Here is a 23,554-nt window from a genome sequence, read left to right on the forward strand (position 1 = left end):
CATTGAATGGCAGTGCAGGAGTAGCCCAAAGCCACTGGTACTTTATTTGTTTACCCCCAGACAGGTGGACTGCAGAGTGTCATCCCCATCCTGCTACCTAGAAAGTGACTGGCCTGGAACCAGCATGTACTCAGCGTTGTCAGCCTGGTTCCAGGAAGCCAGGACCGACACAACAGAACTGGACCTTTGCACCCCAGGCGGCCTCCATATTCCCTACCCTGTGCACACATACACACACCTGCTTACAACTTCCAGGGCGCACCTACGCTCCGATGGACACAACGCTCTGCATGTACCCGCCCGGTCTCGGCAAGGAACGCGCACGTCGCGTCATGACGTCAGAGCACGTAGTGCCAAGCCCATAGCAGCGGCGGAGAGTCGCGGAGCTATTGCCATCATCATAATCATCATCTGAGTCGGCGGTTGGTGAGCGGAGCCATGATCTACTTACCGCTTGTGCTATGCCTGCTGTGCTCGGGCTGGGGCGCCTCTTTCTATCTCCCCGGCCTGGCTCCTGTCAGCTTCTGTGAGAAGGGGAGTGAGAAGGAGAACTGCAAGGTGAGATCACATCCCGGCATCTGAGAACTCTGACAGTGACACTGACTGCGGGGAGGGGGAGATCACCGTCTGACCACACACTATGTCATTATGAGGACCTACCTAATGTATCTGCCTAATCTGTATACAGGCCATTGTACTACATAGGTGTAAATCAGAAGCAGGTTGTACAATCCGATTGTAGCATGTGGGGTGAGCTTAGGAAGGGCACAGATCAGATCGGTAAGGACGAGGACACCCCGGAAGTTAGGGCAGGACTTGAGTTTCACTCTTTTATTGATAGAACATTCTTTTTGATTAGAGATGGGCTTTCAAAGTGTATGTGTGCCCAAAGCTTTTTTTTATTTTCAGCAATATAGGAAAGGGTTAAAACCCCCATCAGGTGGTTCTTCTTCTGTCTGTGTACTATTGGGCGACTTTACCTTCACTTCCTGTCCTAGGGAAAGGAAAAATCTAGCCTTGCAGTGGGGCTAGGCTTGCACCGTGAGGGTTAAATGCTCGTCTTTGCCGCGGGTACATATAAAAGGACTTTACATACTTTAACCCGTGTTCCTTCACCCGCCTTCTATGTGACACGGTCCCTTAAGCTTCTTGTCACAGGTGCTCCTGTGGTCATCACTTCAATGTACAACCAATAGTCCTGTGTTGTGAGGACGCTGATCCATGGCCCAAAGAGACAAGCGCTGGCTGCCAAAGGAGGGTAAGGTATAGAGGTGCACCGAAATGAAAACAAAAGCAAAATGAAAAAAAATGTCAGGCCGAAACCGATGTTTTTTTTTTCTTACTTTATCTATTATTATTTTTTACTTTACCTTTTAGGGGCTTCGGGGAAATATTGGAGGTCTGAACAGATTCCCTGATATGTACCTTTTTAAAATAGAAAAAGAGATTGAGGACACAAAGTCCTCAATCTCTTTTTCTGCATCCCCTGTTATCAATGAACAGGAATCCTCTATACAGAGTGTTCCTGTTTATTCATAACATGAGAACATTGTGTCACAATAACCACATTGTGTGTCAATATAACCACAATCATGAATGAACAGGAGGTGATGTAGATCAGCGTTTTTCAACCACTGTGCCAGCCCGCTCTCCTTCCTAACAACTGTCACAGGAGGCTGAGCGAGCGATGCGGGGAGCTCGATATGACAGCTGACTCCTCCCCTGTACTACCGGCCGGCCTCCTGTGACAGCGCTGGCTGTCTTCACCCACACTGCCGCTCTCCCGATCTGTCGTGAGGAGGCTGAGCGGTGCAGGGAGGAGAGACGCCGGCCGCTCACAGCGCTCTCCTCCCGCAGCGCTCGGCCTGCTTGGACACAGAGCAGTGCCCAGTGTGGAGGAGAGAAATCACAGATGCACCGCTATTTCGGCCAAAAAATGATTCTTTCGACATTTTGCTGAAAGTGCCATTTTCGGCCGATGTGTTTCGGTGGCCGAAATTTCGGTGCATCCCTAGTAAGGCAAGTAAAAGTACTTATCATGGGTACCCTAGCCAAGAATGACCATTTAACCCTTGCATTACAAGGGGCCTTGAAAGGCTAGATTTTTCCTTTACATGCAGTTAAACTTTAAAGTAGAACTGAAGCCAAAACATTTTTGTTTTGTTTTGGATCGAATAAGGGAGGGCTATAAACCCTGCCATCTTCTCTTTCTTTTTTTTTGCAATCTGGGTCCCATTGGGGAGATTTCCCTTCACTTCCTGTTAGATAGCCACTACAACATGTGAAAGGAAATCCCTGGTGGTCAGCAGAATCAGTGTCCCCATTAGAAGATTTCCCATCTATTCCATTTTTTTATGACAATCCAAAATTTGGAGTTTTGTTTTCCTTTTAGTGATAACGGTCACCAGGACAAATAAAGGGAGAAACTCCCTAACGGGGGCACAGACAGCAATAAAAACCTGTATGACAGACAGCAACAGGGTGCAATAAAAACCTGTATGACAGACAGCAACAGGGTGCACTAGCCTCGGGACCCAGTCACACTGCAACATGGTGCACTACCCTCGGGGCCCAGTCACACTGCAACATGGTGCACTACCCTCAGGGTCCATTCACACTGCAACACGGTGCACTGCCCTCAGAGTCCATTCACACTGCAACACGGAGCACTACCCTCAGGGTCCATTCACACTGCAACACGGTGCACTGCCCTCAGGGTCCATTCACACTGCAACACGGTGCACTGCCCTCAGGGTCCATTCACACTGCAACACGGAGCACTGCCCTCAGGGTCCATTCACACTGCAACACGGTGCACTGCCCTCTGGATCCATTCACACTGCAACACGGTGCACTGCCCTCTGGATCCATTCACACTGCAACATGGCACACTGCCCTCAGGGTCCATTCACTCTACAACACGGTGCACTGCTCTCAGGGTCCATTCACAGTGCAACGTGGTGCACTACAACACATGTGTTTTCCTGTGTTCTGGTATGTTGTGTGTTACAGCAGTGCTATTCCAAATAAATGACACCGCCGCGCACCAACGCACTGTGGTGATGCGTGCATTTTACCACTCCTTACCACAACACACGTGTAAACAGGCCCTTAACTGCAGACCCCTAAACAACATACTATGAAGAGTACTGGTGGCCATATAGTAAGTGTGATGGTCAGGTGTACACAAACGTTTGGCCGTGCAATGTACCGGTCCTGCTGTATTTCATTCTGTTATTGTTAAGCTTCCCACACACTTTACAATCTAATTGTACAATCTCCTTTAGCTCTACCAACAACCATGTAGTGAAAGGATCCCCCCTAATTGGATAGATGAGACCGGTCCTTACATGGATTTGGTATCTATTGATTGTAAGGTGTATGGTGACCTTTACTGTGAATAAGAAATAGGTATGTCACGTTGGAGTGGAATCATCTGGAACTTGGCGCCTAGAATGGGGTTGGCACACATGGAGACTAATATACTACGGATCAATGTAACGTGACATACATGAGCAGAACGTTTTACACAAGCAGGAACCTATAAGTCAGTGAAATGTCTTCAGATGACTCAAGAACGGTTTAGATAACACGACTGATAGGACAGATATGTCTTTTCTTCAGTACTTTTATCACAACTGCTTGTAGATAAGGTTTCTTTTTCCTTTTAATTTGCTGGCCTGACGCATAACAGCAGCTCCATACAAGTTTTTGATCATTGAAATATTTACATGATGCAAAAGTACACCTGTGATATGATTTGTGTTCTTATCCTATCAATGAACTATTCATTGTATGCAAAGGTAAAAAATAACATTGCTGAGAGGCAGAGATTCTTGGCAGAAGACCAGCAAAGTCTATCTTGGCAAAAAACGTCTTCCTCTTTCCTTTAGCAATTTACAAACCACTGCTCGCTCAGCTCCTGGCTTCTCCCTGCAGAGAGCGCTGACTGTTCCTTCTCTGTTCCTCCACCGCTGACTGGAGGGGCACACAGAGGAGGGGGCGGGCACAGCTGGCTCTAGAGAGGCAGTGCCAGCTGTCAATCAGGGAGCGGGATGGATCCCCACAATATTGTCCGGATATTTCCTGTCTGCAGCGCAGCTCAACACTGTCAGCACATAGTGGGCAGTAACCCACTATATGCTAATGTTTGGGTCACAGGAGGACATATTAAATGTTCTCCTGTGACCCAAAAGAAAACAAATGCCAAAAAAGGTTTGGCCATAGTTCTTTTAAAATAGGTTATACACTATTTTTTCCTTCAACCTGCAGGATGAGCGAAAAAATATAACCGATTCCTCCATCCATGCTAAACAGATAGACACATCTCCTGCTGTGAGCTTTGTATTCTGACAGCGGTGTCGGCTGCTGTCAGAATACCTGAACGATGCAGGCAGCTGATTGGCTGCAAGCATTGTCCGGCCAAATATTTTCCACCATGTTGCTTCGGCAAAGTTGATCTAATGATCGACTTCTGTCTAAGGAATCAGGTCACCAACGGAGCGAATTTAGGCCGATTAAGCTGGAATGTTCTCCTTGTGCACCCATCTTAAGTCCTCATTGGAGAGAGTCTTCTCACTTCTTCTCCTGGAGATACCATAAGAAGTGAAATCTCTTCAACTGAGATTCAGACTGCAGTAACTTATGCCCAAAACTTGAAATTCTAATTTAGGAAATGTGCTGATACAGCAGCCAATCATCTGGCTTCAGATGGATGGTGCACACGCTGTTTAGGTAACCAGCAGCCCCTGAAGCAGCGTTTGCTGAATCCAATAATCTGCAGCGGGGGTTCTGCCATTCACACGGTTTAGCAAAGATGGGGGAGATTCAGTTGTTGGCGTGTTAACAGGTTGCTGTGTGTTTGTTTTTTGGGGGGTTTTATTTTTATACAATTAGTAAAATTGGCCATAAATGTATAGGCGGATTGCAAAATAAACGCTCAATTCCTAAATGCACGCTAAGCAGCGTGAATTGAGGAATCTCCACTGATGCTATTTTATTAAGACAGCCTGCACCTGTGGCTGTCAGAATACCCGGAGAATGACTGAAGCTGTGTAGATGTAGTTACTGTTCAGACCAACAATTTTCTGCCCAGCTCCTTCAATTTTTTTTAACTGAAGTTTGCCAAGCTGGGTGATAGTGGCAGGGTCACCCATGGTGAGAATTTCTCCTGATTCATGGTAATTGAATGAATTTATGACATTGTATGGACAGCTTTAGCCTCTCCTTCGTATTGTTTTTCGTATTGTTTTTCTAGACCTATCAGTTTGTATTACTGTGATTTTTAGATTTTTTTTCTCTAACCATGATATCTTATTGCAGTCAGAAATTCAACTTTTCGTAAACAGACTGGACTCTGTAGAATCAGTTCTGCCATATGATTATGACAGGTAAGCAACAGAACTCTTCTTCATCAGTAACTTATAGTAAAGGTGTTACTGTGTATATAAGTGTATTTGTACATTCATATGTTTCCTATAATAACAAATTTATTGGGGGGGGGGATTGATCAAATCTGGAACAGATCGAATCTGGAGCAGTTGCCCATGACAACCAATCAGCATCACTCTTCAGTTTAATCAGGTAACATTTGAAAAAGAGAAGCTGATCCAGATTTTGTCTGCTCCAGTTTTGATAAATTCCCCTAATTGTGTTTAAAGAGCTCCCTGTCCCCATCTCTGGGTTTTGTAGTCCAGGAGAAGTTAAAATGAAACCACCCTCAAGTGCTTTCTGACATCTAGCGCCGCCCCTCTTCCAGGTTGGCTGATCAAAAAAAAAATGGTCTGGAGTCCCGTCTGGGTCTGTCCCCTCGCCGCGGACGGGGCCCACGAGGGGGGGGGGGGGGGGGGGATTCAATAAAGCTTGTATGACCCTTTTCTGGCAGTATGGTTCCTTTCAAACAACCTGCGCCTTATTCATAAAAGCCTTGCAACAGTTTTGGTTGCATTTCTGACATGTGCAACACATTCAGGTAGTTCTTATTACCACCACTTTAAGACACAGTTGCTGTGTCTGTGACCAATACAAAAAGAATCACTGACAGTTTACAGATTTGGAAATTAAAGTGGTTATAAAGGCAATTATGAAAGGAAAGCCCTGCTGCTTTTAGTGCCCATCCACCATGGGCGTTTTATGGCACGATTTCTGCACCGATATCGCGCAAATTTGCCACGCGTTATCACGACAAGTCACTGTCCAATGATATTCAATGTAGCTGTTCTATTGAATAGCTCATCGCTGTCGCAAGACCCTTTTCCCCCGTGGATGTCGCACGTTTTTTTCTTTTTTTGCATGCAGCCCGACGGTGAAGGTCACGCGATCCTCGCTAAAACGTTGCCCCGAACAGTCGCGCGGATCCGCTTGTGACGGATGTTGCTTAGTGTGAATGGGGCCTTAGTCTTCTTGTGTTAGTATGCACAGCATATTAGCAAATTATGGCAGACTTACCTGCCAAAGCCATCACCTCCAGCACTGCACTTCTCTCTCTCACCAGCCCTTTCGTCTTCTCGCTGGTCTTTTTACGGGTTTTGAGAGTTTGGCCGCTTGATTAGCTCGGCCCCAATGATGCAAATCCAACGCATGTGCACGGGATTATGTTGGGTCTGTATGTTGAGCTGCATATACACAGCTTAGGGTACATAAAAAGGTCTCTTCTGTCATAAACTACCATCAGCAATTTTGTTTTGGGACGTTTTACTTCCACTTTAAGAACAGGTCTGATATGGCATACAGAGAGACGCCAGTGGTCAGAGTGGGACATGTATGTGCTGGGAAGTTGAGATGAATGTGATCATTGGTTGATAAGACACCAGGCTACTGGCATCCTATCAATCAATTACGCATGCGGAATCCTGTTCAGCTGGTGGCCAGGAGGTTCCCCAGCTGGTAGCTGAATGTAAGCAAAGGGGCTGGGGATGCAGACTAGCATCACTACGCAAAACATATACAATAGTAGGAGGTGGACCTGATCGGGAACTAGTTTCTTAGAGCTCTCCATTAGGCTCCGCCCACCCACAGCATTGTTGGTAGTCAAGACATCGGTATTGTTTTTCTGGTAAAGAAATCAGTTTGGATGTGAAGAGAAGGGTCAGGGCTCTTAAGTTCATTAGGCGGGGCTGACAACGCTGGTTAGGATTTCAGTGCAGCAAAGCCTCGGGTGTTGTCAGGTCAAACGGGAAGTTAGCAGTGCAGTGTATTTCTAGCAGAATCACAGCGATTTTCTGTAATTACAGACTTTTTAAGGGGATAAAACAAAGGGCCGTGTGCGCTAAATATATGTGTTGGGTTTTTTGTTTTTCCTCCCCCCTCATATTTTGCCCTAATTTACACTTTTTACCTTGGAATGATATTTGTATGCTTTTCTTTTACACAGCTTTGACTTCTGCAAGGATAAAAATGAGAAACATCCTTCTGAAAACCTTGGACAAGTCCTTTTTGGAGAAAGAATTGCATCATCACCATATATAGTATATAATACTTCCTGATATTGTTGTTAATGTGTATTTTTGTCTGTTTTGTGGCTGAATGCAGTCTGTTTTCATGCAAAATAAACCTAAGGCCAGTTTATTTAAGAACTAATATGAAGGATCGGTAGGAGGCATGTCCTCCTACCCACCTTGTCATGAGTTCTATTATTACTGTAATGTCTTTCTTATAAAGTGCTGCGCAAACTGTTGGCGCATATAAATCCTGTATAATGTAATAACAACAACAACAACTTAAAACTGGCCGATTTTTATACTTGACATAAATGTATTTGTTAAAACGTTGCTGTAATAGTTTTTAGACTTAAACTTTATCACTTTCCTTTTGTCTCCAGTTTCACTTTAATAAGAATGAAAGCTGTGCGCTGGTTTGTAAAACTGAATACGATGCAAACCTAAAAGCTTCTGACCTTGACTTCATTAAAAAGGGCATCCAGTTTAACTATCAGCATCACTGGTGAGTAGAAGTATCTGTCATCCATCCATATGGCTTATTTTGTTTTTCCTATAAAAATGTCAACATTCGCCTCTAGTTGAGGAGAGCTTTTTTCCAGATTTCTGCATTACATATTAGTGGGACAGTCCCATTAAAGGCCTATTAACCCTTTCGCTGCCAAGGACGTATGGCATACGGACCTACAAAAGTGCTTCCAGCACCTTTGTTGCAGCTCACCTAAAGGCGAAGTAACACGCTATCCTGCACTGTGCTGGAAACATGGTGCATGTCTGATTTTAGGTCCTTGCATTAAGGCAGCCCATTCAAATGAATGGAATGCCTTAATGCAGCGCACTTAAAGTAGTATTAAAGGAGAACTATGAGGTGAGTGCTTTTCACTCATCCTCATAGTTCTATCTACCCCAGTATCCCCCAGTCTCTTACACACTTACCCGTCAGCTGCGCTCGTCCGCGCCGCCGCTCCGAAGAGATCCTCCGTTTCCCGAACTTCGGGGTTGAAGGAGAAGGATACTGATGGCATAGGCTCCTTCTGCCATCAATCAAAGAGGGAAGGGGCGTGGCTATGGACGCACACAGCCACTGCGGAAATGAGCGGGGACGAGCACGCACGGGTGCCTCCATTAGAACGATGGTGGCACCCGTGCAGGGGGCGGGGGGAAGTGCGCTGCGGGGAGCCACTAGAAAATGAGGAATTAGGCAATTTTAAGGAATAAAAGCAACAGCCTCCAGCAGAGGAGGGTCTCCTTAAAGGAGAAATAAAATAAAAAAAATTAGGCTTTAATATCACTTTAAGACCCCTTTAGATCTATACGGTCTGAAGACTAAATTGGATCAGGATTCTGTGGGCGACAAAGGTGACCACACACCTTGCGATAATTGTACAATAATCGCGGGAAATCCCGCGATGGTACGATTATCGTAAGGTGTGTGGAAGCTGTGCGACCTCTACTACCTTAAGGTCGCACGACTTTTTATCTTACGAACATGTTCGATAAACCCGCTGAGAATTGTATGGCTTTCGGCGGGTGTGCGATCATAGCAAGTACGATCTGCCTGTCCAGGATAGGCAGATCGTACATTTTTAAAATTACCTTACAACCATCGCAAGACAAAGGTCTTGCGATGGTTGTAAGGTATGTGCCCAGCCTTAGTATTTTGGCACAATTGTAATTACAGTATATTTGAATGACATTGTGCACAGGTGTGTGAGTGCTTGGACTCTCAGCAGATAATCTCTGTAGATATAAAAACTGCAGTAGACTCGGAAATGACTTACCGACCCCTTACCGACTGATGATGGGATTATTCCGTCAATTAAAGACCGGTGACTAAATAATCCCGCCATGCTGTAAAATGAGTGCTGGCCCGTATAGGACCCTCATTAAGCTAATGGTGTTGCAGGGTCCCTCGATATCACTGTGATAGCTTGTCGCAGTGATCAGCGTGCTGTGACAGCCACTCAGCTGGCCTGCAGCTCATTGTGCTGTGGAGCTCCGAGCTGTTTCAGTATATTACAAAACTGATACTATATTCCTTGGAGATATATTTAGTATCTCCTCAGAATACTTGGTATCCAAAGTCTCTGTAAATAAAAAAAATTAACCCTTTAGTGTCCCCTAGTTTAAAAAAAAAATGTAAATAGTTTTTAACATATTCTTAAAATGCGTTTAATGAAAAAATGATGTGGAAATATAGTGCCGAGGAGGCTGTTATATATCGGAGACAAACATACCACATTCTAAAATTGTTCCACACTATAATTGTATTTCACTGTATTTTTGTGACCTATAAGGGCCCGTATACACCAGATGCAGTGCGTTCCGGCCCGATTCTGGCCAGAACGCACTGCCTCGCATTGTGGCTGGCTCACTTTTTAGTGGGGCAGGAGGGGGCGTGATGGGCCCCTGAAGTGAATGGCACCGTAGCCACACCCTCCGGCCGCAATGCGATCGGCCGCACGGGAGTGCAAGGTACAATGACTGTGGTCTGGTCCGGTCCGGTGCGATCAAAATGCTGCAAGCACTATTTTGACACATTGCATCTGGTGTGAACGGGCCCTAACTCCCAAAATAAACTGAAATCCCAGTAAAATGATCTCCCCTATAAATCAGGACAAATAAAATAATTTTATTATGAATTACTTTGCCAGCTATTCTAATTATGTACACATATTTGGGAAAACTGTGGACATTTTTTTTTTTTTATTTATTTAAAAAAAAAAAAATTATATATGCATATGTCGCATCAAATTAAAGTCCATTTTGTCCTTTAAAAACATTATATAATATGTGTAGGTGCAATGAATGAGGAAGATGGAAATTATGGTTAAACTACCACATAGCAAAAAATGGCAAAATCGCTCCGGTCCTCGATAACATTTTCTGAAGCTATGTACTAAGGGGTTAATCTGTAAGTGTTTGCAGATCATGTGATCTCCATGATGATCAATCATGGTGATCAAAAGAAAGTTTTGTGCTCCGCAAAAACTTTCCTGTTACATTTTAGCAGCTACTGTTTGCTGCTTTTATCAGGGAGGAGAGAAGGAGGCCTCAGTGACGGGACACAGGTGTATGTAAACTCTTATCATTGAATGTCTCTTCTTTTGCTTCTGGTCTCTTAAATATACCATTAAAATGTTTTGTTATATCTGCTCAAAAAGTGCAAAAATGACCCTTTGATCGTGCCACAAATCTTGTAAGCTGGTGACTTCCTGTGCTTTCTGTCTGCATTCTTACCACTTGCATTGTTCTCCGCTATCTCTGTGGACTACAAAGCACCTATGTTTATGAGGGTAAGGTGTTCTGTAGTCCTATCCTGATTGGAATGACAATGCTACTCCTCCATAGATACCATAGGTACAGTGATTAAGTGTTGTCACTCTGGAACAGGAAGTGTTAGTGGCAGAATGACCAGGGGAAAATGAAGGAGAAAAAAGCCTAAAAAAATCAATGCAACAACCACATCTAAAGACTGGTAAGCTGTAATATATTACATTTTTGTTTTTTAAATAAGACCTTTTAGATGCTTCCAAGGGACACTGATACACCGGCAGTATTTTCCATGTTATGGCTAATCTGAATGCTTTTCATATTCCTAGGATTATTGATAATATGCCAGTGACTTGGTGTTATGATGTGGAGGATGGTCAGAAATTCTGCAGTCCCGGGTTCCCTATTGGGTGTGCTATTACTTCAGATGGCAGAGTGAAGGATGCCTGTGTGATCAATGTAAGTTTGTTACCATCAAGTGCTGAAAGAATGTGTGAAAGTAAGTTATAATGTGGTTTCAGCGAGCACATTATTGCACTGTGTACCTTTTTTAAAGAAGAACTCCAGGAAACATTATTAACCCTTGCAGTGGGGCTACCACGTACTGCAAAGGTTAACTGCTCGTTATGGTCTAGGGAGGAAAATAACAAAGTTCTACTCAACTGGATCCTTGGAGCCGGCTTGCTCTTAGACCAGTCCCTGGAGTCTCACTCTCCCTCTGCGGAGAGTGACGAGACAGGCTGAAGGGAGCCCTGTTGCCGGCTGGCTTGGGGGAGTCTGGTGAGATTAACTTTATTTTCCTCCCTAGGCCAAAACGAGCACTTAACCCTTGCAGTGTGGGGGTAGCCTCACCAAGTGTTAATAATTTCACCTGGAGTTCTCCTTTAATATATATTCATAAGTCTCTTATATTTTTACATGCTTTCTCTGTCATATTTACAATTTTTTTGTTTTGATGGGTGTGTACTGTATATCCTTCCTCTAGGGGCCATCTTTTTATTGCAGTCATTTAGCCTCTGTTTAACAGCCTCTGTTTTTAATCAAATCCATTCTGAGCTACATAGTGCATCCTTTATTTATCAGGCAGATATGTCTGACGACTTGCATTGAGAGAGTGAAACTGTGTGCAAAACCATGCATCGCTACTGAGCAGGAGGCAGAGCCTGCATATGAAATGAGGAAATATTGCTGCCCGTGTACGCACAAATTACAAACTTCAGATGGAAACCAGGTTTTGGCATTAAAACATGTTGGTGACATTTACATTAATGTTGATCTCTATCCCTACCTTCAGTCCTGCACGGTTGTAGTACTTTTGACACTAGGTGAATATATATTCCATTCTGGAATTCCTCTTTCAATGCTGCAACAACATAATGTATAATCAAAATGTGTTCTTTTATAGTGCCAGCAGAATTAACCCCTTGACGACCAGCTACATAGTTACCTAGTATTTGAGGTTGAATAAAGACACAGGTCTACTGCTTCTATGGGCCGGTGAACGCGTGCCCCCGCCCGACACCACCGCCATGTTTCCTGGGCTCCGTTGCCCCTCCTACGGGCCCGGGACCGGCTTCTTTGGTGTCGGTGGGGAGCTGGGGAGGAGATGGGCGAACCTCCGTTCGTTGATTCCCCTCCCGGTTCTATGGGACCGGGAGCGATGCAGAGTGCATCACTTCCGGTCCCTGGGCTGTCAGTTCTGGGCTTCTGAAGCTATTGTAGTGCGATCTGCGCTTCATTAACTTATTTTAAGTGTAAAGGTGACACTGGGGGTCTTTTGGACCCCCAGCATCACCTTAAGAGTACCTGTCACTACCATCTGTTATTACATTATGTGTGATAGCAATTATACCTATGTGATAGCAATTAAAGTAAAGTGAAAAAAATAACAGTTTTAAAAATTAACATTAAATAAATTAAATGTAAAAATAATGTTAAAAAATATTTTTAAAGTTCCCCACAAGCACGCACATCTACACATAAACACGCGTCGGGTGTGCCTACGTATGAAAACAGCGAACGTGCTACACGTTTGGTATCGCCGTGCACGCCGGAGTGAGAGCAATAATTCTAGGGCCAGCATTTTTGGGTATCTCTAAACCGATGACCTGTGGGGGCCTTTAAAGCGTCGTCTATGGACTTTTTGGGGTACTGAATTTTGTCGCTGTTTCACAGACGCACAATTTTTAACCTGGGCATGTTGGTTATCTATTTACTGGTTGTAACCTCATCTTTTATATTTTATTAAAACCATGGGTATTTGTTTGTGTTTTGGGGCATTTAAGTGCATTTTTCACTAAATTGTGGGGTATGATAAGGAGTTGCGCTAATATCGTGCAACATAAAAAATTTGCAACTGCCACCATTTTATTCTATACGGTCTTGGCTTTCAGAAAATGTATAATTTTTGGTGTTTTTAAGTAATTTCCAGGCCTAAAATCTGGAATATAACATGGGTGCAAAAAACAAAAAAAAGGCCTCAGTCATGAAGGGGTTAATACATGCTGTGTGTAAATATTTCATTGTTGGCTGTATTCTGTGAAGAAATCTTTTTCTCTTATAAAATACTTTCATTTCAGACTGAGTTTAACAAGAAAGACACCTTTTACCTCTTCAATCATGTTGATATAACCATCACCTATCACAGTGGCAAAGATGAGAACTGGGACGGAGGTAGACTGGTTGCTGCAAGGCTTGAACCAAAAAGGTGATTCGTTTGTTTTCATGTCTGTCTGTTCTGTTTGTTATGATACAGAATGCTTTTATTTAGCAAACAAATGACATGTACATTTGTGTCTTTATTTAGTTGTTTAAAACATTAAATACATTGACCAGGAATCCCAGAAAGAAAACAAGATTACCTGTTAGAGCTGTTGCCCAGAGCAGCAGATTTATTCTTCTATAGCATTTCAAAGTTCACACAGATTGGCCGCACTTGCTGCACGTTCCAGAGAATTTATTCGCCCCAATATATAAGGGGGTATCACAAAGTAATGCCTGTTGTGATATAGAATGTTTAATTATGCAGAGATGTGAACAACTAACAAACATGCATTTATCCTATAATTGCCTCTACTCTACCCTTCCACACAGTCCCAATCACATTTCATGCAGTTGCACCATCAAGGGCTTGTTCACACCATATACAGTGCGTATTGCACTGTATCACATAGTAAACTCCCCCCTGCGTTCTGGGGCGGGAGTGGGGGTGGTGGTGCATCGACGTCAATGGCACTGCAGCTATGCCCCCCCGCCCGCAGTGCAATCACCCACACCAAAATGCCAAGAACATAAGTGCCTGCGTTCCGATCCAGGGTGATTGGAAAAAATAGTTCATGCAGCATTCTTTCCGATTGCACTGGACACCAACGCAGGCACTAATGTGGCAAGCGTTCTGGTGGGGGCATGGCTGCGGTGCCATTGACTTCAATACACCACCATGACCCCTCCCACCCCAGAATGCAGGGAGCCGGCCAGGATGCGATACATTGCGTTTCAGCAGCTAATCACGTTGGAGCGCACTGTATATGGTGTGAACAAGCCCTAAGGCCTCAAATCCAGTTTGAAAAAATTCTACAGGAGGATGAGGAGAGCTTCAATAGTGCTGTTCAATGCCTCGGTAACAATTTCTGTTTTTGCCTTATCAAACTTCTTTACCCAATGCCTAACATTGCTCATGTCAATTACTGCATCACCATACACCTTCAGGCATACATGGTCAAAAACTCAGTTACTGCTCTTTGTTTCATGGTCTCATCCATGATGCACTTGGTAAAAATTAAAAAACAAAAGCACACAAGTTAGTCAAGCTGCTGTCAGAATACAAAAGGAAAAGCGGGGATTCCTCGGTCAACGCTCTTGTAGCATTGATGGAGGAATCTGTTCTATTTTGTTCGTTCAACCCAAAAATTGAGTGGTGTAAGGCCAGCCTAAGTTAGACCATATACATGATATATCTCAGTCATTTTATGATAAAAGTTTCCATGAACAACAGACATGAAACCACAGGCATTACTTTTAATACCCCCTCTCACTTTTGCAGACAAGCTGACATCATTTATCACATTTGATTTGTAGTTATCTGAGGGACTTTCAATTATAGTTTCTGTAATATAAAGATTTTCTATATGTTCAAGGAGTTCTTGTCGTTTTATTTAACATATTTTATGTTTATATAAGGCAGACCCAATTATACATTCTTGCTTTTGTGGTATTGTGATGGTTTTCGCCATGTTAGGAATACATTGCATACCTTGGCTCAAACTAACCTGCAATACATCACATTGGGCCCTAAGTTTGCACAATCACTGGCATATATACTTCAAGATCTGACTTTTATCACACAAATGGCTACACAGCCTTGCCAGTTGGCTAATTTCTGTTTCTATTTTCTTGTTTAGTTATAAACAATCTAATGTAAAGGAATTAAAATGTGAAGGTCACCCAATGGAAATACCCAAAGACTTAACTAGTCATCTGGATGTTATCTACACATACTCCGTGACTTTTAAAGTAAGTGTTTGTAAATTCTAAGCTTGTAAGTTATCTTCTGTGGAGCATTCTGTATCATGGTGTATTGGATTAAAATCTTTATTTTTTTTAATATAAACATTTTCTTGGTTTGCTTATTAACACTAGACAGATTTTTATTTATTTTAGTCATGTAAAGATTAAATAATTCCTATGCCACAACTCTGTCCAGGTTCTCCGCACTGTGCAATCTCTTCTGTACAGCTTCTATGCTAAAACTAGACTCTGATTTTATTAGAAGATTTGCAGTATATACAGTTAGACTAATATTTTCTAGTTTATTGAATTATCAACTACAAATTAATAAAAAAAAAAAAATAATTGTCACAGGCCATTCTAGGGAAGTGAAGGTGGATTTTCAGTTAACCACACATTCTGAGTTTTTTTGTTTAGCCTACAGACTTTTTTCATGGATTGTTCACCTTGCCTGACTCTGCGTGACCATTTTTTCACTGCAAGCATTCAACATCTCTGACTAGCACACCCAATTAGAGCCTATGTCTACATTACGGTGACATGGTTAATCTCACATTACCACAATGCACACTAGCACACACCATGGTATGTTGCAGTGCCAGTCATTTTAAATGGTACTTAAATGTACGTTTACAGTAGGAGGTAATGCACCTACACTGCAAATGACGTTTGTTTTAGTGCATGTCCATTTTTTTTCCTCCCACTCCCATGTGTGAAGGTGCTCTGTTCCTTATTGCGTTAATTCAAGCTTCATAACCCTACATATAGTCGGGAGGTGCAAAGTGCACTTGTCCCTTTTAGGCTGTCCTAACTCATCCCACCCTCCTCCTGTAAAAATGCATACGTACTGAGTTCTGAAGGACCCAACCTCCGATGTTATTTTACATGCTGTGGCAAATGTTTTGCTCTCCTGGCCGCACCTGTGCAGTACATCCCCCATTGACTTCTATAGGTCAGTGTCCTGGCCAGGAAACTGGGTAAACAAGCCCAATAGAAGTGAATGGGGATGCACTGCACAGGCGTGGTCAGTAGACTTTAGCCACAGGATTTAAACAAACAACGAAGGCAAGGCTTGGTGTGACATGGTAAGTATTCATCTGCACAGGGGAACGTGAGATCGGGTAGGTCAGCTTAAAGGGGCCAAAAGGATAAGTGCACTAATCCTTAAAAGCATTGAGATAATTTTTCTTTAGAACATGTTGCTCCAGGCTCCATTATCTGTAGGCCTAGACACTAATGGGGTTATTCACAAAAGGGTGAAGAGTTTGGAGAAGGCAGGAGAAGTGAACAATCTGGCCAAATTAGCCGATTTGGAAAAATTCTCCAATTCAGCTCACTTTCTGGTTCAACTATTTTGGCCTAGATTGTTCACTTCTCCTGCCTTCTCCAAACTCTTAACTCTTTTGTGAATAACCCTGCTAGTCATGTAAAATCGACCTGAAGAGATGGTTCAGGGTTCCCTTAGGAGAGAACAGGTGACCTTGTATCAAGACCTTCACACATAACCTTTTGTGGCGGGAGCCTGACGCAGCCTTTGCTTCAGGAAAGGTAAGTATGCAAGCTTTTTTATTTCTCTTTATATATCCAACTCTACAAAACTGGGATCTGTAAATGTAGTTTTAAAGATGAAATCTGGGCTAAACCAATAGTGTCTAACTACAAGAGCTATGTGTATTTTTACTTGCATTTTGGTGCCCTAGGTATATTTCTTTTGACCTATGCAGTAATCTATCATATAACAATTTGTGCACTTTTCCTTTGTGCAAGAGTTCCCTGTAATAAGGACTAGCAATAGAAAACACAAAAGATAAAGCGCACTCCTGTAGGGTGGACACCCTTCAATCAGGTGGCTGCTGTATATTGGTGTGCAAAGCTCCTCACTGCAGGGAGAGGACCCTGTCTATTACAACCACAAATCAAAACAAAAATTCTAAGGAGCGCAACTACCAAGAGTTGTATTTGTGGACTTAATCTGGCGAAGGGCCCTGTGGATCGGTGTGATAAGAACAGAATATCAGGAGCACTATTATTCTTGGAGTGTGGATGTCTATGGCAGTGTGACAGCAAAAGGACTTACAATTCGGAGCTCCCCTGGTTTCTGTGCGGCAGTCTCCTGGAACGGATCCTGGCTCGAAGGGATGTCTCCGGTGGTTTAGGTGGCAGATCCGGACCAGATGTAGAACCGTATTGCCGCCCACGTACTCGACTGGCCGGGCCGAGCTGCGTCAGTCAGGAACGGAGAAGAAAGGGGGAGGAGCTACAATCGGCTGTGGGACGCTGTGCGCCGTATGTCACTGGTTACAGTCGGGCTCCTGTCACAGGGGAGTCAGAGGTCTCCGGGAAAGTGGCTACTCGTTTGGAGGGGTTGCCTCTTTATCAAGCCTCAGGGTGATGGAGGTTACGGTTCTACATCTAGTCCGGATCTGCCACCCAAATTTTTTACATTTATTCTGTTCTTATCACATCGATCCACAGGGCCCTTCGCCAGATTAAGTCCACAAATACACCCCTTGGTAGTTGCGCTCCTTAGATTTTTTGTTTTGAGTTATGGCTGTAATAAGGACTAGTCACCGCTGCTCTCTTTCCTGGTGCAGGGTGACTGGTCTTGCATCCACCCCCCTATAGTTTGCTGCAGGTAGCCTGTAGTGGGAGGACTTCCTGGGTCCCACTTACAGATCTGCTCTTTGCACAGGGATGAAGTCACAGCTACTTCTACAAGGTAATAGCTGGGCTTACACAGGCATTTGATACATACCAAGTGGATTTATATCACTTGTGGGTATTGAAGAATATTTTTAAATACAAGATTTGTGCCCAGAGTTCATCTTTAACCAGTTGACATCCGCGGTGTTAAACCCCCTTCCCATCCAGGCCATTTTTCAGTATTCAGCGCTGCGGTACTTTGACTGACATTTATTCCGTCATGCAGCGCTGTACTGAAATGAATTTTATACCCTTTTTTGGGGACAGATAGAGCTTTCTTTTGGTGGTATTTATTCACCACTGGGGGTTTTATTTTTTTACTATATTAAGGAAAAATTACCGAAATTTAAAAAAAAAAACAGTTTCCCCTATATTAAATGATAAAACATTTATTATTACCCAATTTTTTGGTAAAATATAAAAGATGGGGTCACGTCGGGTAAAAAGACACTAAACATGTCAAGCCTTAAAATTGCGTGCGCGCGCGAAACCTCAAAAAACGATAATACCCAAAATTGGCCATAGGCGACGCTTTAAAAGCTGTTACCGCTCATCAGTTTAGTGTTATCAGTGATTGATGGCCCTAAAATGATTGCTCTCACTGCGACGTTCGCGGCGATATGTAACATGTGTAGCGCAATTGTAATTTTTGCGCGCTGGGGCACCGGACGCGTATTTACGTTTATAGGCGCGTAAACGTGGGGGTGGGGGAGTTAAACATTTTGGGGGGGTTTTTTCCCCTTTTTTTATATGTGACTTTTATTTTATTTTACTTTTTTATGTGTTACTTTTATTTATTTTTATTTATATTTATTTTTTTGCACTTATTGTTATTGCTATTATATAGGGGGATAACAACCCCCTATATAATAGCAAAGGCACACTGACAGGTCCTCTTTATGGAGATATCAGGGGTCTCTATATGGGGGGTAATGGGTGTGTTTAATCGTCGGGTCTTTTCTGCCCGTGCGTGCACGCTAGGGGGCGCGCGCGAGCGGAAAAAAATTGCCGTCTGGAGACGGCAACCCGCAGATGTAGCAGTGCCGTCCGTCCGTTTTTTTACTACGGGCGGACGGCAAGAGGTTAAAGTATAAAAATTTTCTGAACTTTCCCTCCCACTTTACGAACAAAGTGATTTAAAAAAACCAACATATAGACCCAAACGGAACTTGATTTTTGCTGATTTGATGAGCCTCTGCCACGGTACACATGTGGTGCTGCCCAGCCACTTAGTGTTGTGTTTCCTTGCATAGGAACTCTTTGAGTGCAATGGCTTACCTATCGGTGCCATAAGGTAAGAGCAGCTTCAGTGCCTAGGCTGATAGACTGTACAAGGCAAATTCATTTTTGTTAGGTGCAAAGTAATGTTTCATTATGTGCACATGTATTATGAGCTATTCAGCTCAGTACACTTTCAGGTAGTGGTGGGGGGTGATGCGTGTGGAAGACTTGATGGTGCAATAGATGAACCACTTGGATGTTAGAGTATATATGCTCTAAAATGTATTACTGGCTTCAAGATTGAACTGTCATGCTTCTGAATTCTTAATCATCTTAGCATTGTAAGGGCACTTAGGAACACAGAAGGAGCAAAAACAAAAATAAGCTTTTCAGTTTTTCCTGCATGTAACCTGCTGTTCACGATAGCTGCATGTGTATGTTAACCTTCTACATCCTGGAAACTGCTGCCTCCAGTACTGAAGTTCTTCATTACGTACTGTGCCAATAAAACTATAACCCTGGCATTAGCATTTTCATGTATAAGACCTTCTTCATCTTTTAGGAAAATAATACCATTAAATGGGCATCTCGTTGGGATTATATACTGGAGTCCATGCCACACACAAATATTCAGTGGTTCAGGTAAGACTGGATGAAAACTCCTATAGATTAGCTTTAAGTACAAACTCCAGTTAATACTGTAAATGACTTTTTTTTTTTATTACATAAAAAATATATATATTTGAATGCAACAAGTACTTACATTTTTAGCTTGATAATTTCCTCCTCCCTGCATAGCAGCACTCAGATTGGCAGAGGGAGAATCTGCTCTAGTAACCAGTCATGCCTACAGTAGGAGAGAGCCGCATGAGAAGTCATCTCTGTTCCCCTGGTCCTTTGTTGCTCATTCAGCAGGATGTGACTGTGTTCTTGACCAAACTGTGGAGGTTAAGAATCTGGCTATGCTCTCTGACAGTTTTGCCTGGTTCACAAAACTGATTGAAAAGAGTTCTAGATTATTTAACTGTTTAAAGTAATAAAGTGACACTAAACTCAGCAGTTAAATCTTAAAAATATATTTTGAGTATCTTAACTATTAACAAAAATGTATCTTAAATCTCTTAAATCCTCAAATCTCTGAATTGGTGCCGACACTGTCCTTCTTTCTGGTCCTTGTGTGTGTTGTAAAGTAGACACAGTTCCAAGCTTGCTACCTTGATAGACTACAATCTCAATACAAATAAGTATGAGATTATAACTCCTGAGTTTAGTGTCACTTTAAGGCCTTTCACACGAGAAAAAGCCGGCACGTACAGCTCCGTGCACGGCCGTATCGGGCAGCTCCCGAGAAGGACAGGTGCTGCGTGTGATTAGTGCTCAGCCCCTGTCCTTCTCTAGGGGAGTATGCGGCCGTATACCGTCCTACGCTCACCCCAAATGCAGGTCCGTGCGGGTATCCCAGCTCGGACGCAGACAGGATCCATCCTGTCAGCGTACGAGTACGGACACCCGCACGGACATGCAGGACAGGTGAGCGTAGGGCGACATTCGGTCGCATACTCCCATAGAGGACAGGGGCTGAGCACTAATCACACGCAGCACCTGTCCTTCTCGGGAGCTGCCCGATACGGCCGTGCACGGAGCTGTACGTGCCGGCTTTTTCTCGTGTGAATGAGGCCTAAACCTTCATCGTTTTTTTTAAAATGGAGGGTTAATAACACCTGAGCTTGTAAATGTTTCATCCGTGTGATTTATCTGCTGACCTGGAATCCAGCTTTACTTATTCTGATCTGTGTATCACTAATACATTTAGAACACCAAGAGGAAGAAGTCTACTGTGTATGTTTTTTTCTTTATCAGATGTTAGATTTTTTATTTTTTTAAATGAAGCCGTCAGCAGGGTGACACCCCACTGGGACATCATCACACATACACCTTTTGACAATTTTCTTGTGAATAATACTTACTGTTGTGTTTTTTGTTGTTGTTTGTTTTTTACATTTTGGTCTCGCATAGTTTGGGGGGGGAGGGGAGGGTGTAAAGTTAGTTTGAAATGCAAAAGTCCTACAACGGAGGGCAGCTGTGCATGACGGCTTACACTGAGAGGGTGGCTCTATCCTCCAAGCGTGCTTGTCCTGGAAAATGTCCTAGAGGGCCTACAGAAAATACCTATTGCCTCATATTTGTCTAGTTACCCTGATGACTCCCATTCTGACTTTGTTAATTTTAACAATACACTTGATTCACGAGTTTTGTCCTTTTCCCGACTTATAATTGCTTCTGTGCAGCACACATGACTAGTTAGGGTTTTTTAAAATTCAAATAAAGTTTTAACCGCCTAGGTCCTATTATTTGCTTACTTAGTTTTGACTGCATTGTGCAGTGATATCAGCTTAACGTATAATTAAACTCTCTGGTTTTTTTGCACATATCTACTGCTAGCAAGCAGTAGCTGTATGCCAAAACACACACAAAAAAAAAGTTTCCAAAAAGGTAACTACTTACCTGTGTCTCCGCCGCTCGCTCCCATCTGAAGATCTAGAGCTTCTTGAGTGGCCAAGCAGGATGATGGGGCGGGCGCATGCATAGTAGAGATCTTCGACTGGGAGAAGAGAGACACAGTGAAGGTGAATGCACACAACCGGGAGCGTGCACATCGGACAGACACCTCGGAATAGGAAGAGACAGCAGTTTGCGCTGGATCAGAGATCGGCACCAGGGCTGAAGGGATTGCTGAATACAAGTGGAAGGAAGATGATGATCGGATCAAGAGGCATCATTTAAGTCAAGTCCTTTAAAGAAGCATTGCGGGGGGAGGAAGAGAATTGTGACTTTAATGTCCCTTTAGGAGCCCATTCATGCTGTGCTAACAGCACAGCATCTGGTGTGCAGTGCCCCGGGACAGTACCGAAGCGCTGATCCCAGTGCATCGCACTGCAATTGAATTTTTTTTTTTCAAGAACTTGTCAAATTTACATTTCTTTCAGTTCTACAGGCACCACAGGGTGCAAGGCTGTTGTACCGCGTCGCATCCCGCTGTATTGAAAACAGTAAGGCATGTCTTACTGGTTTTCAGCGCACACCATCGCGTTCCTATCACAACATGGTGGTGTGAATGCACATCATCCGTGACGAGGCAAATTGTCTTGGTCAATGCTTTGTCTTGCATCGTGGCCGTGCTGGAAACAGCCACCGTAGATGGTGTGAAACGCCCCTAACACCGTGAGCTTGCTGACCAGTATGAGAGATGCAATGGTCTTTCATTGTCCAGGAGAAGGCTGTGTGAGGGCAGGTGAGCAAGCTATATTGCTGAACTATTGAGAAGCAAAGGAAAGTCGCCAACGGGTCTGTTGTCTGGCATGAGCTCGTAGATTGATTGATTGCATAGAAATGTGAATCTTTTGGCTGGTTTAATGTATTTCAATTGTGCATATGAGCATGTTTGTTAGATTAGCAAAGTTGTCAGAATTCAGCATGTGTGATGAGGCATTGGCGATAGTCACTATAAATCTTTTTGACTTAAGCAGCTGTTTCCCCCGTCTGCTGTGTAATTAGAATACTATTCTTTCATTCTGGGGAATGTACAACCCCAGGGATATTGTCAGAACTTCCACTGGAGAGCTTTTGCTAAAAATAATTGTCTAGATGTATTTATTACATTTTTATAGATCAGATCTGAATGTTAAATCGGTAAACATTTACTTGGCACATGCATAAGCTTTCACTGAAGGCTCTGAGTACTGTTTCTACAAAGCCAAATTGCATAGTGGCCATACACTCAGAATTTAGGCCCATTTTCCTGTGAATTGCCACGAATTCTAACAGTTTGTGGCCCTGACAAAAGTCGAATACTCAAAGGAGCTGGGCCAAAACTGTCGGGTGAACAGCGACAGAAGCGAGTCAGTGGACCGGCTGCAATACAATAGCCTGGCTGGGGGAAACGGCATAGAAAGAGGAACCTGTTAGATTTCTTCAACCATCAGATCAGCTGGCTGCACACCGTTAGATTTTCCTTTTTATAACTGATTTGATAAAAAGCAAAATAGACACAGGCCTAGCTGAACATTTAACTAAGGAAATTCTGGCACCTGGTTTGCACAGTGAATAGCAGGGTCAATGAACCTAATCCACCAGTTTGTGTACTTTGATATTGCTACATGGTTATATTTGCATATTTTGGTGAATAGATGTATAGGCAGTTGCTAACGCCTGTTAATTTTACTAATTTATAAAGATGTGTTTTTGCCCTTCTACTTTATGAAGTAAAGAGCTTGCCATTTACATTTCAGTATAATGAACTCCCTGGTTATTGTCCTTTTCCTATCCGGGATGGTAGCTATGATCATGCTCCGCACGCTTCACAAAGACATAGCCAGATACAACCAGATAGATTCTTCTGTGAGTATTCTTTACTG

The 23,554-nt window shown here is 43.3% G+C and overlaps 1 protein-coding gene across 1 annotated transcript in view; it reads left to right on the forward strand.

Moving 5' to 3' along the window:
* Positions 1-311: 311 nt before the first annotated feature.
* Positions 312-23,554, forward strand: part of LOC108785891 (transmembrane 9 superfamily member 2-like) — a 49,012-nt gene continuing 25,769 nt past the window's right edge. Inside the window, exons 1-9 of the mRNA XM_018555068.1 lie at positions 312-558; positions 5,323-5,390; positions 7,373-7,466; positions 7,820-7,941; positions 11,039-11,168; positions 13,289-13,416; positions 15,110-15,221; positions 19,702-19,781; positions 23,429-23,537. Of these exons, the coding sequence (XP_018410570.1) occupies positions 439-558; positions 5,323-5,390; positions 7,373-7,466; positions 7,820-7,941; positions 11,039-11,168; positions 13,289-13,416; positions 15,110-15,221; positions 19,702-19,781; positions 23,429-23,537 (963 nt within the window). The 5' untranslated portion in view covers positions 312-438. The remainder of the gene's footprint in view (positions 559-5,322; positions 5,391-7,372; positions 7,467-7,819; positions 7,942-11,038; positions 11,169-13,288; positions 13,417-15,109; positions 15,222-19,701; positions 19,782-23,428; positions 23,538-23,554) is intronic.

The sequence above is a fragment of the Nanorana parkeri genome, unplaced genomic scaffold, assembly GCF_000935625.1.
Source record: "Nanorana parkeri isolate BGI_ZX_2015 unplaced genomic scaffold, ASM93562v1 scaffold182, whole genome shotgun sequence".
NCBI classification, from domain to species: Eukaryota; Metazoa; Chordata; class Amphibia; order Anura; family Dicroglossidae; genus Nanorana; species Nanorana parkeri.